The 13,898-nt window shown below is 41.2% G+C and overlaps 1 protein-coding gene across 3 annotated transcripts in view; it reads left to right on the top strand.

Moving 5' to 3' along the window:
• msh3 (mutS homolog 3 (E. coli)) overlaps nt 1-13,898 on the top strand; it is a 57,911-nt gene that overhangs the window by 902 nt on the left and 43,111 nt on the right. For 2 of the 3 annotated variants that reach the window (XM_079515698.1, XM_079515696.1), the window contains exons 3-8: nt 410-678; nt 2,079-2,285; nt 2,840-2,956; nt 4,316-4,433; nt 5,287-5,426; nt 5,917-6,083. In XM_079515698.1, coding sequence (XP_079371824.1) covers nt 410-678; nt 2,079-2,285; nt 2,840-2,956; nt 4,316-4,433; nt 5,287-5,426; nt 5,917-6,083 — 1,018 coding nt within the window. The remainder of the gene's footprint in view (nt 1-409; nt 679-2,078; nt 2,286-2,839; nt 2,957-4,315; nt 4,434-5,286; nt 5,427-5,916; nt 6,084-13,898) is intronic. The other variant, XM_079515697.1, reaches the window with a different exon arrangement.

Genomic DNA, 13,898 nt, shown 5'->3' on the forward strand with positions numbered 1-13,898 from the left:
GTGTGTGTGTGTGTGTGTGTGTGTGTGTGTGTGTGTGTGTGTGTGTGTGTCAGTGTCAGTGTCAGTGCACAAGCGTTGCTCCATAAACATCTAATCTGATTACTTTGACTGAAGAGAAATCTGAATGAACCCAGCATATTACAAATAATAGACACCAAGCACTTAATTCTGAGTAGGAGCAACTAGTCCCCTGTACTGTCAGTAATGTCAATTTAGGCATTTAGCAGATTCTCTTAATCCAGAACGATTTACAGTAAGCAGAACAAAACATGGTAATACATCAAATACATAAAGTAATCAAGAATCATACGGAAGCTAAGAACCTAACAGTGGAATACTATATAATGAAACTATGCGTATACCATACAGGGCGTATACACAGTAATACATAATGTTTCCATTATTGTAGTTCCTCTTTCTTCAGAGACCAAAACACCATCGCGTCGTGTAGCAGCCGGCCTCTCCTCATACACCATGGCACGGCTGAAAGGTTTTGCCTGCTTAACTGAGCCCCATGCCATGATTGAGGGGGAAGTGAAGGGGCCTGGTGACACCACTGGTGCCACCACTGGTGCAAGCTGTGACCCAGGAAAGACAACTACGCCCCCTTGTGATGTCAGTGAGAAGTGCCACAATAATGACAGACTCCAAAAGAATGTGAAAGCATGTGAAAAGCAGGTAAGAACTATTATCTTCACGGATGCTGTGAAAGGCATCAACACGTCAGGTTTATTTTTATTATTGCACATACAAGGAATTTGTCTCATTGAGGATGGCACATTCCATCGAAACAATGGTGTGATACGATTGAAATGAACTATTTACAACTATTTGCTCAAAATAAAGATAAGCAACAATAAAAAGTAAGCAGAATTAGATAGAATGTACTAAATGTGTGAATAACCCCTCAAGAACTGAGATCAAGACTCTCACATGATTATTGTTCTTTTAAATAAAAACATTTTGCACTCTTTTAGTACAAAATGCATCTGAGATGCCCTAGCCTAGACAGGGCTTTAAACTGCCAACATGTCAAATCGTTTGACTTAAACGTGCTGGACATAAACTACCGGTAGTACGTTTCTGGTAACAAAAAACGAAAAAACAAACTCCAAGTCCCCAAAAAACAAACTCAAGTCCCCAAAAAGAGTCCCCTTTCCGCTCATTTTAGAACACACAAATTCAATTCTGCTGAACAAAGTTACAGCTAAATAATGATGAAAATAAAGTAGCACCCAGTCATTTTTGGACAGCCAACTACTGTATTAAATGTATAGTAGTTGGCTACTGTACTGTACGTTTTGTTCTAATAGGTAAGCTGTAGGGGTTCAGAAGGGAGTCGGTGATGCACTTCAGGTGGGACAGCTCAAGGCTGTACTGTGGGTTTACCCCCCCCAACACTGCGTGTGTCTGTTTGTCAGTGTTGATTTTGACAGCACATTTTTATTTAGTTTAAGTCTTTTGAATAAAATTCCATTTAGTTTGTCATATTTTAGTCATCTGAACAAACAAAGAAGTAGGAGCGCACACCAATAATGGGGAGGTGCTGACCACGGGAGATCAACTTTAAACAGAAGGAGAGGTCGCACAACTCGTAGTCACGATGCAAAAAAACTTATTTTAAGATGACCAACTTTTCGGTACAAAATGCCTTCTTCAGGGTATTATATTTTAGTCATTTGAAATGTTTTAGTCGATGAAATACGACTAAATCTACAGTTGACTTAGTCTACTATAACGTATATTGACTGGCCGTGTTGGCATTGAAATGCCTCAGCTGTGTGCCAAAATAGCAGATCTATAAGCTCAGATCGTCTATTTTCGGAGTGTGATATTTGCACACAACCAAGCATAAAATGACTGAGCTATTTGATCTCTTCTCCACTAGTCCCTCCCTAACATTTTAGTCTTTATTTGTTGACGAAATTGTCAGTATATTTAGTCATAGTTTTAGTCATCGTAGCTTAGTTTTTATTGAATATTTATTTAGTTTGTCAGTGAAAAAACCTGGTCGATGAACTGTTGTTTGTAGTGAATTTCAACTGGTTAAAATATAGGTTTGTTTGGTCCATCTCCAGGGGTTCAGCATGACCAAGTTTGTCAAGCCAGGAGGAGGAATGAGTGCAGAGCGGAGTTCTCCTTCTGACCAGCCCTGCAAACGCTCTACTAAGACTGTTTACACGCCCCTGGAACAGCAGTTCATCCAGATAAAGGAGCAGCATGGGGATGCATTACTGGCCGTGGAGTGTGGATACAAGTACAGGTTCTTTGGAGAGGATGCAGAGGTTTGTGCTGTTGAACTGGTGTCATTCCCAACAAAAGTGTGTGTTCTGTACCAGGCTGCAAGCCTGCAACTAATTACTGTTTTCATAATCGATCATTTTCAAAATGACACAGATGCTTTTCCGGTTTCAATAGGTTAATACTAGGGCTGCAATTCAATGAATGTTTCACCCAGTAGAGTAGGAGTAGCCAATGCGCCCTTGGAGCCAGTTGCACCACCTCACACGAAGTTCAAACGTAGCCTAGTTATAGCTTAAATGGCTTTTAGGTCAAGCAATTTAAGCTATAACTAGGCTAAGTTTGAACTTAGTGTGTCAGCAGAGCTGAGGTTGTGGTGTGTAAACACTTTAAACCTGTCAACCCTATTTTGTTCAGTTATTATCCTATTTTATATCCTATTTTGTTTGGAAATGTTCCAAAATGTTCCATCACTATAGCGATAACCAATAATAGATCTACAAGCTCAGATTGCAGTGTAAAATAGGGCCCTGGGGCTTTGATGTGTTAACGATCGCATTAGAACCACTTGTGTATCTGTCTTTGTATGTGGGAGCAGATCGCTGCGAAAGACCTCAACATCTTCTGTCATCTGGACCACAACTTCATGACCTGCAGCATCCCCACACACCGCCTGTTTGTTCACGTGCGACGGCTGGTCTCCCACGGACACAAGGTAGGAGAGCAGGGCAAACCAATCTAAGTGAGTTTTCACTCTGATTTCCCTACCACTCATCTGAGTACTGAGTAATGAGTTGTGCCATGAGTACTGAGTACGAGAAAGCCATGCAATTATTTCTCAAAATGAGGTTGATTTTTTGCCACAAATAAAAGCATAAACCTGTATGATGTGAAATATTCATGATGAATTTTCAGAGCTTTTATCCGTGGGTAAGGCAACAATAACATAACTTTGACATAATTTATTCTCATGTCTTATAGCCATTCTATAAAGTTCTCTAATTATGTTAGCCTACTTTAACCACATAAACCCTCTATACTTAGTACACTAATATGTAGCTGATTGGGGTCGGCTCTGTATAGTACTTGGTCTGCTTTTTCCTCCTCTACACAAACTCTTTACCAAAAACTACAGACCTGTAAGCTCATAACGTGTCACATAGATCTGCTATCCCAGAATAGGGATGGGTTCAACCAGAGTAGTATAAAAGAGAGTAATGACACTCCCGTTGACTCTCATTGTAACAATGGAATGCGGAAGTGCTCATTCTATCTCAATGGAATAGTTCCAGCCATAGGAGCAATGTTTGGAACTATCGCCCATAGGCACCCGCTTTGCGGCGAGATCAAAGCGTGTCACCACTCTCTTACTACATTACTCTGGGTTCAACATAGTAACCTCGCGTTATCAGCCTTTCCACAGGGAAGCCTAGTTTTCATTCCAAACAGAACAGTGTGATCTGGCCTATGCCACGCCTACTTCTAGAACATAGTTTCCGGTGTGCGCTGAATTGTTTTTTGTTCCCCCAAATAATGCCAAATCAAGTAGTTTAGTCTTGCTAGTCGCGCTATGAGTTTGAATAAAAAAAATTGATATAGCAAATGATTATTATACAAAATGAAACAAAACGATTTTGCAAAACAAATCATAACGCCTCTGGTCGAGGAGAATCATTTGAGGAGCAGTCTCTGTTTGCCCCATGGTTGGTTTCTGCCCGCCTGATGACGCAAAATTATACCTGCTTTAGACCGTATCAGAAAACTGCAAAACAAGTTGATCCCAGTCTAGGATTCAAGTGGTGAAAACAATCATACTGTTGACTGTAGTGCTTAATTTTTATTTAATAATTCATTAATCGAATGATGTGCTGATCCATCGTATAACAATACGCAGTTTAATAGAATAATAAATAGTTATTCAGGCTTAGTTTCCAGGTACTTAATGTTCTGAGTTGAATACAAATGTCTTAGGAGCTCCTAAGTCTAAAGTTAATATGAATATTAAAATATGAATCCTCAGAAGTGCCACTTCTCAACTTGGTTCAGTGAACTGCTGTCATTGTTTAATGTGTAGGTCGGAGTAGTTAAGCAGACAGAGACATCAGCAATCAAAGCCTCAGGAGCCAACAAGAACACTCTGTTTACTCGTCAACTCAGCGCTCTCTACACCAAGTCCACTCTGGTGGGAGAGGGTATCCTTAGAGTGTGTGTGTGTGTGTGTGTGTGTGTGTGTGTGTGTGTGTGTGTGTGTGTGTGTGTGTGTGTGTGTGTGTGTGTGTGTGTGTGTGTGTGTGTGTGTGTGTGTGTGTGTGTGTGTGTGTGTGTGTGTGTGTGTGTGTGTGTGTGTGTGTGTGTGTGTGTGTGTGTGTGTGTGTGTGTGTGTGTGTGTGTGTGTGTGAAGGACTATAACATCATAAATGTGTAACATTTAATTTAGTTCGTAAATCTGTATTTTCTTCAGACTATTTTCAGCTTGAATGTTCAAATCAGTTCACACTTTAAAATGCTTTAAATAATATACATTTGAATGCTTACTCTACATACTCAGTTGACTGGGGTCCTCACGGCTCTATACTTGGTCTGATCCTTTTGTCTCTCTTTCATGTGGGCAACGATAACATAAAATAAATGGTTGGCATAATTCAGCAGTAATGTCAAGTATGCTGTGAGTTGTAATTTGGGATAGACATGCCAGGCTTGTATGGTCCTTGATGCCTCATTTCCACTGAACTCTGTGTGATGTCTGGAATGAATATACGCAATATTCCTTCTAGTGTTCAACGCAATGAAATGCATTCATTTTACAGATTAAATCAAATGTTATTAAACACAGTCAATCACCTGAATTGAATGAAATACTGTCTTGTGCACACAATGCATTTCAATAAAAACTGAAGCACATCAAAGATCACAGAGGTTCCCGTAGGAATCGCACAGAGCACAGCAGAAATGAGGCGTTAACAGATCCGTTTTCTGTGCTCTATCTGACGAGCAGTACACATTTGAATGAAATAAAATGCGTGATTTCTTTAATGTTTGCCTGAGATGTGAACCCGGTGTGTCGTCTGGGAGACACGGAGGAGGGGGCTTGTGATGACCTGGTGTTGGACCCCTCTGACAGTTACCTGCTGTGTGTCAGTGAGAACTGGGACAAACCAGGGAAGCAGGTCACCATTGGCCTTGTGGTAAGTGGGATCATAGAATAGAATATTGATGGGAATCAGGAAAGCACACTTTTCAACCTATCTTCATATAATTTCTACTTGGTCTGTGTCTCATAGGACTCAGGGCTGTGGGCAGTTCAGAAACCCATCCACCAGTGACATCATCGTTAGGCAGATTTATTTAAAAATTGTGCTATTTTATCATGAACATTAGTGAGGACCAATTATATGAACATAGGTTGAAAAGTGGTGAAGTGGTCCTTTAAAGTGTCCAAATCGTATCCCTGCAGCATTCATTTTGGAGCTGTAGTTCTGTGGTGTTGTTTCAAACGGAATTCTGGGAATCGCACTTCGAACACACCACTGACAGACAAGAAGACTATATATGCTATAGATAGAGTATGACTTTAAATGAACACTCACTCTGGATTTCACTCAAAGGGAAGACATTCGTCTTTAGGTTTGTGTGATGCGTTTGATGTAAGTAAATGACCTTTCATGCTGTGTGCAGGCGGTCCAGCCCAGCACAGGAGACATACTGATGGACTGCTTCACAGACGGCCCGTCCCGGTCTGAGCTGGAGGGACGCATCCTAAAGGTCAACCCTGTGGAGATCCTGGTACCTTCTGACCTCTCAGAACACACCCATAGACTGCTGCACAGCATTACCAATGCCAGGTGAGTGTCTGACAGCGGCTCTCCGATATCCTCGCTGTCGGATGGAAACCTTTATGTCCCACAATCGTTACTTTTTAGGAAATGGTGAAAAAATTACATGCGTTTCAGTAAGTAAGTCAGAGAGGCTTATTGTCGGTATCAGCCAGGGTGCGGGAGTCAATGCGCTAGACCTCTGGAAGATGGATTGCTGAGGTGGAGTGCAACACCTCCCATCAGCTCCCAGTACTTACCGCATGACTGAGGGATCGAACCCATGACCTTGCAGTCGAAAGGCGAGTGCTCTACCGACTGAGCTACCTGGACACACATGCGCTTCAATGGACCTAATAAAATAAAATTATGATTTATGGGGAAAAAAAGATTACATTTGTAGTAGACTCAAGTTAGAAGTTTTGTGCACACTGATACAGATGTAGTACCAATTTACAGATATAGTAAATTCTTATCTTAGTTATAATTAAATTGAGTTTTTGCGCTGCCTACGGAACAAGGTTACAAGCCTATCAGCTCGTTTCTGCAGCAACGCAGGTGTGCCATTAATGACGGTAAAGCACACCCTCTTGTGTTGTATTGCTTAAATGAACAATGAAGAATTCATCATTGATATTTTAGGGCAGTCTTGGTACCAAGGTCTTCAGTATGATAGTAATAACTCACTAAAATGGTATCATTGTTGCTTCCCTTTAACCTGTCAGAAGTCTATCAGTAAATTAAGAAAAGGAAAAAATATAAATACACACATTACATTGCTAAATAGTTATAATAAACAGTAAACATGAAGCCCTGTAATCTACTGTATGAAGGTTCCATTGAGACATTACCATCCAAGATGTACACTAGGGGCGGAACAGTTCATTGAAATAATCAATTTTTACTGATTATAACAACATAATTGATAAGTTAATTAAATATTCAGAGAGAGAGAGAGAGACCAGAGCAAAATGGAATGCTATTTAGCTCTAAACAGAGAATACACAGTAGCAGAATACTTGAGCACAGTAACTGACCCAAAACTAAGGAAAACATTAACTCGATATAGACTCAGTGAACACAGTCTTGCGATTGAGAAAGGCCGCCATAGGCAGACCTGGCTCCCAAGAGAAGACAGACTGTGCACCCACTGCACACAAAACGAGGTAGAGACTGAGCTACACTTCCTAACCGTCTGTCCACTGTACCAAGACATCAGAGACATATACTTTCCACGGATTACAATCACCCAAAGAGAGTTTGAAAACATGACTAATGACAAAAAACTCCCATATCTGTTGGGTGTACAACAGATATGGTACAACAATGTGCAAACACAGCAGCGAGATTTGTGAGCTGCTGTGACAGGAGAAGGATGTCAAATGGAATACAAGCACCTTAAGGAATACAAACCATATGTGAGAAATGAGAGAGAGAAATGAGAGAGAGAGGAAAGGAAAGGAAAGGAAGTGAATGGTAACCTAGTCTTGCGTTACCAGACTGTTGCCTCCACGATTCCAAACGCTTCATCATACATCTATATAGTATTCGGAGATTGTGGAATAGTTGTCTGACTACTGGTAACCTAACCTTACCTTACCTTGTAATAAAACGAGACAATAGGGTAACCAACTTCCTCTTCCTCCTTGCCCAGCAGTGAACCTCAACAATATACAATACACACACACACACACACACACACACACACACACACACACACACACACACACACACACACACACACACACACATATACATATATATATATATATATATATGAATGAGAGAGAGAACTACAAGCTCACAACATATCACATTGTCTTCTTGAGGGCTGAGACGGCTGTGGGTTTAATAGACCTCTTAAAATGTTATTTGTTTCCTATCATCCCACTATAATCCCAGATGCATAATTTTCTTTGATTTTCTGTGAATGGAGATTGTAAGGGAAGATTTTACCCAAATCACCAACTGCCCCTTTAACTTGACCACAACTAATAGTGAGAGCATGGAAATGTCAGAATATCATTTAAAAGAAAATTACAGTTTCTGAGGCAATCACTGTCCTCCAGTGGAAAATCTTTGTAAATATACATTTACAATATTGTTGAGTTGTTTAATTAAGGACGTTAGATGTTACTGAGACATTCAGTATCCATGATATTATGACACCGGTTTAATGCGTTGTTGTGCCTTTCCTCTCCACTAGGGGGCAGTTTTCACTCATTTACCGCCATAACAGTCTGATGGATTGAGTTTTGATTTCCCCAGACTGCTGTTTTGCCTGTAACCACTCAAAAAGTAGACGATACATCTAATTTATGCAGGCTGACAGATAAATTTTGTCACTCTGGGTGCAAGCCAGGGCTTATTCAGTATCAATGATCAATTCTTGCAACATTGAACTCATAAGCAAACAAAAAAAACACATAACTTTTTGATAGATAGATAGCCTATTTTTGAAAATGTGTGAAACCTTTGCCTATAATTACATGCCCAAAATAGGGATGCCATGTTGAAGTGGTTAAAATCACTGGCTGCAAAATATGATATGGATATATGGATCTGACTCTATTGCAGTGACAGGAAAGGGTTCCACTGGAGTTTGATTGCATTACCGTCTGAAAATGAAATGAGGGGGAGGGCAGGAGTGTAATGGATTCAATTAGAAGGAGTTAGATGGATGAATCTTTTGTCGTCCCTGTCTTTCTCTCTTTGCTGCATTTTGCGTCACTCACCTTTTCTTTAATCCCCCCCCCCCCCTCCCTCCAATTAATGTACCTCTCTCATTTCCAGTTGCCTCTCCTCTTTTCAGCTGTCGTGTTTAGTCGTTATGGTGTAGATGGGCCTGTAAAGGCCAGCCCAATTATCCCGTTTGAACAGTGCTGCTCTCTAGCATTGTGCTCAGCTGAGACAAGACTCCTGTTAATTTGCAGCCAGTCTCATGCAGACACGGGCCAGGCTTGTCTGTTGACTTTTAGACAGAAGATTTGTAACGTGTTCACATGTGGGTGCAAGGGATAGTGAATGGAAGAAATGTGAAAGTAAACAACACTGAATAGTGAATACTAGCCATCAGGTACTGTAGGTGATCTGTTGAGCCTCTTCATCAGCAATTTGCCAGGATTTAAGAGGCCTTCTCTCTTCCTGGTGATTGTTTAGAATGTGACTGCGCCAGCTTTTGTATGAAATACACCATGGTGAAGGTTGAGAGCAGTGACTATTGGTGACGAAATAAACATTATCGTGACAGCTTCTACTTGTCTCCAGGGCAGGTTTGTGAGGCGGGCTCCTTGGCAACAGGGAATATACAGTATGTGTGTATGTGGAGTGGCAGGTAATGAGTCCCTAGGTGAATGGTAGCAGCAGCTAGGTGAATGGTAGCAGCAGCTAGGTGAAATGCCAGAATCATGAGCCAGGACTGCAGCACTAGGAAGGATTCAGAAGTTCTGATCAGAACATCCGAAAAGGTCAATAACAGACACTTTGTGTTGAATATATTGCAAGATAAAAATGCATGTACAAGGCTGATTCTCATAGTGCTGAACAACATTGTGCACACAGGCGTGTACATGCACAAAGATCCTTTAGTTTAATGCCAATGTGTTGAACTGCACCTCCCAGAGAGAGAGAGAGAGTGTATGCGTGTGCGTGCGTGCGTGCGTGTGTGTGTGTGTGTGTGTGTGTGTGTGTGTGTGTGTGTGTGTGTGTGTGTGTGCGTGCGCACGCGCGCGCGCACCCCAGTCCTCCACACCCTACACTGGCTCCCTGTCAAACAAAGAATCCAATACAAAATCCCGCTAACAAGCCACACAGTGACCCAATCTGATCTTCTCCAACACTATGTCCCTCCCCCCCCCCCCCCCCCATTTCCCATGTCATGGGAGGTGCTTTCAATATGTATGTTGATGTAGGGCAGGTTACATAAATGAAATGTATTAAATATCTCAACATTACATTTCTCTCTCATATTGATCATTAAATCATATCAATCATATTGAAAAACTCACTATTGCACAGCTGTGGTTCCCACTGACCACAGCTACAAGTACTAGAAGGTATATTAAACTCAATCTGGGAACCCATTCGGTAAAAAAATATTTAATTTTATTTTTAGCCTCTTATGGCACAACCTCCTTTTTTGTGTTAAACAGGAACTTGGCTCCTCCCCTTTATTAGTCCACTTCCTGCGTGATTGTTTAATTGAATATTTTATTTTATTTTTAGCCTCTTATGGCACAACCTCCTTTTTTGTGTTAAACAGGAACTTGGCTCCTCCCCTTTATTAGTCCACTTCCTGCGTGATTGTGTGTTTACTGTTTATTCATACTAACAACACCATTACATGTGTAAGGCAGTAGTGCTGACAGGAGAGATTATATTAAACTTTACTCATGCTTGAAAATGTAAACCTAGACCAAAGTGTGTCTGGGCTGGGGCAGGATGCTGTCTAAGTGCTTCCGGGATTTCTGGGAAGAGATGTTGTAGTCTATTTTCCTTGTTTTATTTAGGAGTCATGGGTTTAGTACAGTAGCACCCCAAACAGCTGTCTCTGTAAACATTTTTGAGACACAGTACGTCTTCAATTTAGCCATTGCAAATGGCATGCTACAAAGGCATGATTACTAGTAAGTAGCTTATCAGTGACAGACAGTGCTCTGGCCACTGTGATTCATCTTCTCAACATGTAAGCTAAACTGCTGTGGAACCATAAACTCTCTGTGTGTGTGTGTGTGTGTGTGTGTGTGTGTGTGTGTGTGTGTGTGTGTGTGTGTGTGTGTGTGTGTGTGTGTGTGTGTGTGTGTGTGTGTGTGTGTGTGTGTGTGTGTGTGTGTGTGTGTGTGTGTGTGTGTGTGTGTGTGTGTGTGTGTGTGTGTGTGTGTGTGTGTGTTCTTTCCTGAGGAATATATCCCACCCTTTTCACCAAGGTGTATTTTTTGCAAAACAATTTTTTGGAACAAAATGCCTCAAATCATCCAATTCTCTTTATTCAGACCGCAGCCATCTTGCCAGCAAGGTGATACCTAGGTCACACTTCCCATAGACAGCCCATTCATCCAAACAGAAAGGTCCTCTATTAAACATAAAAATCACCAACATTGCAGCTGTAGGGAAAGCTTGAATTATCCTCTTTCAATCTGTAAAGTGTTTGTTTCATAAAAATCCACCGTAGACATTTTATGAGCTACTTCCTGTCAAGAAAAAAAAGTGCTGGAGTTTGGAAGTGCTCGTTGACTATCACTCAACGGCCCATGCATACCACCTGTTTTGAATTTGCACATAATGCAGGAGGCAGCAGGAGGTTGCTTTACTGATAACGAGCGCTTCCATACTCTGATACTTAGAAAATAATCATCTGCAAGGAATTTCTTGACAGGAAGTAGCTCATAAAATGTCTACGGTGGATTTTTATTAAACAAAAACTTTACAGATTATTCAAGCTTTCCCTACAGCTGCAATGTTGGTGATTTTGACAGTGTTTAATATAATTAAAGAGGATCTTTCTGTTTGGGTGAATGGGCTCTCTATGGGAAGTGTCACCTAGGTATCACCTTGCTGGCAAGATGGCAGCCGTGTGAATATCATCAATTGCCATCCAAGGCGTAAGAAGAAATGCCACCCTTTTCACATTGGCCTATTATAGCGCCACCAGGAGGCCACAACCTGACCTGCCCTGGTGGAGACCTGTGCCCCGAGGGGCACTTTATCTAGTATTATATATATTATTGTTATAACTGGTATTGCATTATTTTCACTTAGCATGAGCTACGTCCTGTTTTAAGTTTCTGAGTTCATTTCTAAGTGTACGGTTGGCTTAGCTTAGTTACTAATAACAGTCGTTTTGTCAGAAAACGACTTTCATTGCCTTGTCCTTGTGTTGATATCATGCTGCTGCATTGCACCGTTCTGTGCCAGAATGCAGCTGAATTGACGTGTTGAACGATTGATTGCCTCAGATGTGTAATTGCCTCAAATATGCGCTGTATTGATCATTTTTATGACCTGTACCTTTCCAGTCGTGCAAGTGGCTATAGTGGATGAATGAAAAATCACTTGTGTGTGTGTGTGTGTGTGTGTGTGTGTGTGTGTGTGTGTGTGTGTGTGTGTGTGTGTGTGTGTGTGTGTGTGTGTGTGTGTGTGTGTGTGTGTGTGTGTGTGTGTGTGTGTGTGTGTGTGTGTGTGTGTGTGTGTGTGTGTGTGTGTGTGTGTGTGTCAGGGAAACGGAAGAAAGAATGCTTTAACACTCCATCCGGAGGCACGTGTTTGCCTAGGTTGCCCTGGCAACAACACAGCGGACAAAGCGAGAGTGTCCTTGAATTCATCAGTGCTGAACGACTGAATGGAGCAACAGGCTGCTGTGTGTGTGTGTGTGTGTGTGTGTTCATGTTTGTGCATGCAACGTGTGTGTGTTTACTGTATGACACTGGGCGGTGTGCCTATTCATGAAATCTGTTTGTTCTTGATTCTTATATAAAAGTATGACTGAGGCATCTTTGTAGATATGCAAAGATGTATATTTTTCATGAAGCAGGTGAAAAAAAACTACTACTCCTATTTGATTTGGTTCTAAACTAGAGGTATAGAGCACCGAAGTCTGACGTCACTTTCAGTAGAGGGCGCCAATACACAGGTTCATGTATTTTTTTAGTTGCATTGAGATCCCCATAGGGCGATTTTAGGTTGCTTCATATAAGAACTGTGTTTGAAAAATAAACCGACCACCCCGGCCTTTCTGTCAGGGGAGTGGCTGTGCGTCGTTAATGATGTCCATTCATATTTGATACAGCCAGTTTCTGGAGAAAATCGAATTAATGTGGCCGCAAAAGCCTTGAAACTACATCATGCCCAGCTGTCAACACATTGCGTTCCTGAGATTCCTCGTTGACGTAAGCGCAGCTGGTGGTGACTCAACTCGTACTAACCACGAGACATTAAATATCAATAAAATAAAAATAAAAATAAACGTAATTAACATTCAGTTTCTGTTGTGCGACGGGCAGATGCAGCCACCCGCCTATACCGGAAATGTAGTCTCTGGGTTGTTTCACTCGTTTCTAACGCTTTTTTTGTTACTCTTTCGGTATATTTGTACATTTCCACCTTCAGTCGATGCTTCATATCCATATGAGTGAAAAGGCCGGGGTGATCGGTTCATTTTTCAAACACAGTTCTTATATGAGGCGATCTAAAATCCCCCTATGGAGATTACAATGCAAATAAAAAGTAGACGAACCTGTGGATTGACGCCCTCTACTGACAGTGACGTCAGGACTTCGGTGCTCTATTATCAAATCAATTTATATTTATATTGAACTCATTGATTACATTGTACATTTTTCATGTATTTTGCTGGTGAAAACCGATCAGATATCGATATGGCATTTTTATGGCCCATTCCGATTATGCTACCGATTATGTTGTGCAACCCTAACAATTTGTATTTCATTTTATGCCCCAGGACCTGAGTACCCCATTTTATCCCTTTCATCACCCCATTTTATCCCTTTCATCCATTTCATTTTATGCACCAGGACCTGAGTACCCCATTTTATCCCTTTCATCCCCCCATTTTATCCCTTTCATCCATTTCATTTTATGCACCAGGACCTGAGTACCACATTTTATCCCTTTCATCTATTTTCATCTTCCTACATGTCTAGGATGACAAATAATCCTTGATCCTTCTTTCAGTAGTAGATTAGTAAAGAGGATTCAAGTCCAGTCGACTAGTCGCACATCATTTTCCTGGTTTACTTCTAGAATGACCGACATAAATGAACGCATCCAACAAGTGGTGAATATGAGAGGAGGAGGCAGGGTGCACTATATTTTCCCAAGGATGGTGGG

This window comes from Electrona antarctica (assembly GCF_951216825.1).
Source record: "Electrona antarctica genome assembly, chromosome: 12".
Classification (NCBI taxonomy): domain Eukaryota; kingdom Metazoa; phylum Chordata; class Actinopteri; order Myctophiformes; family Myctophidae; genus Electrona; species Electrona antarctica.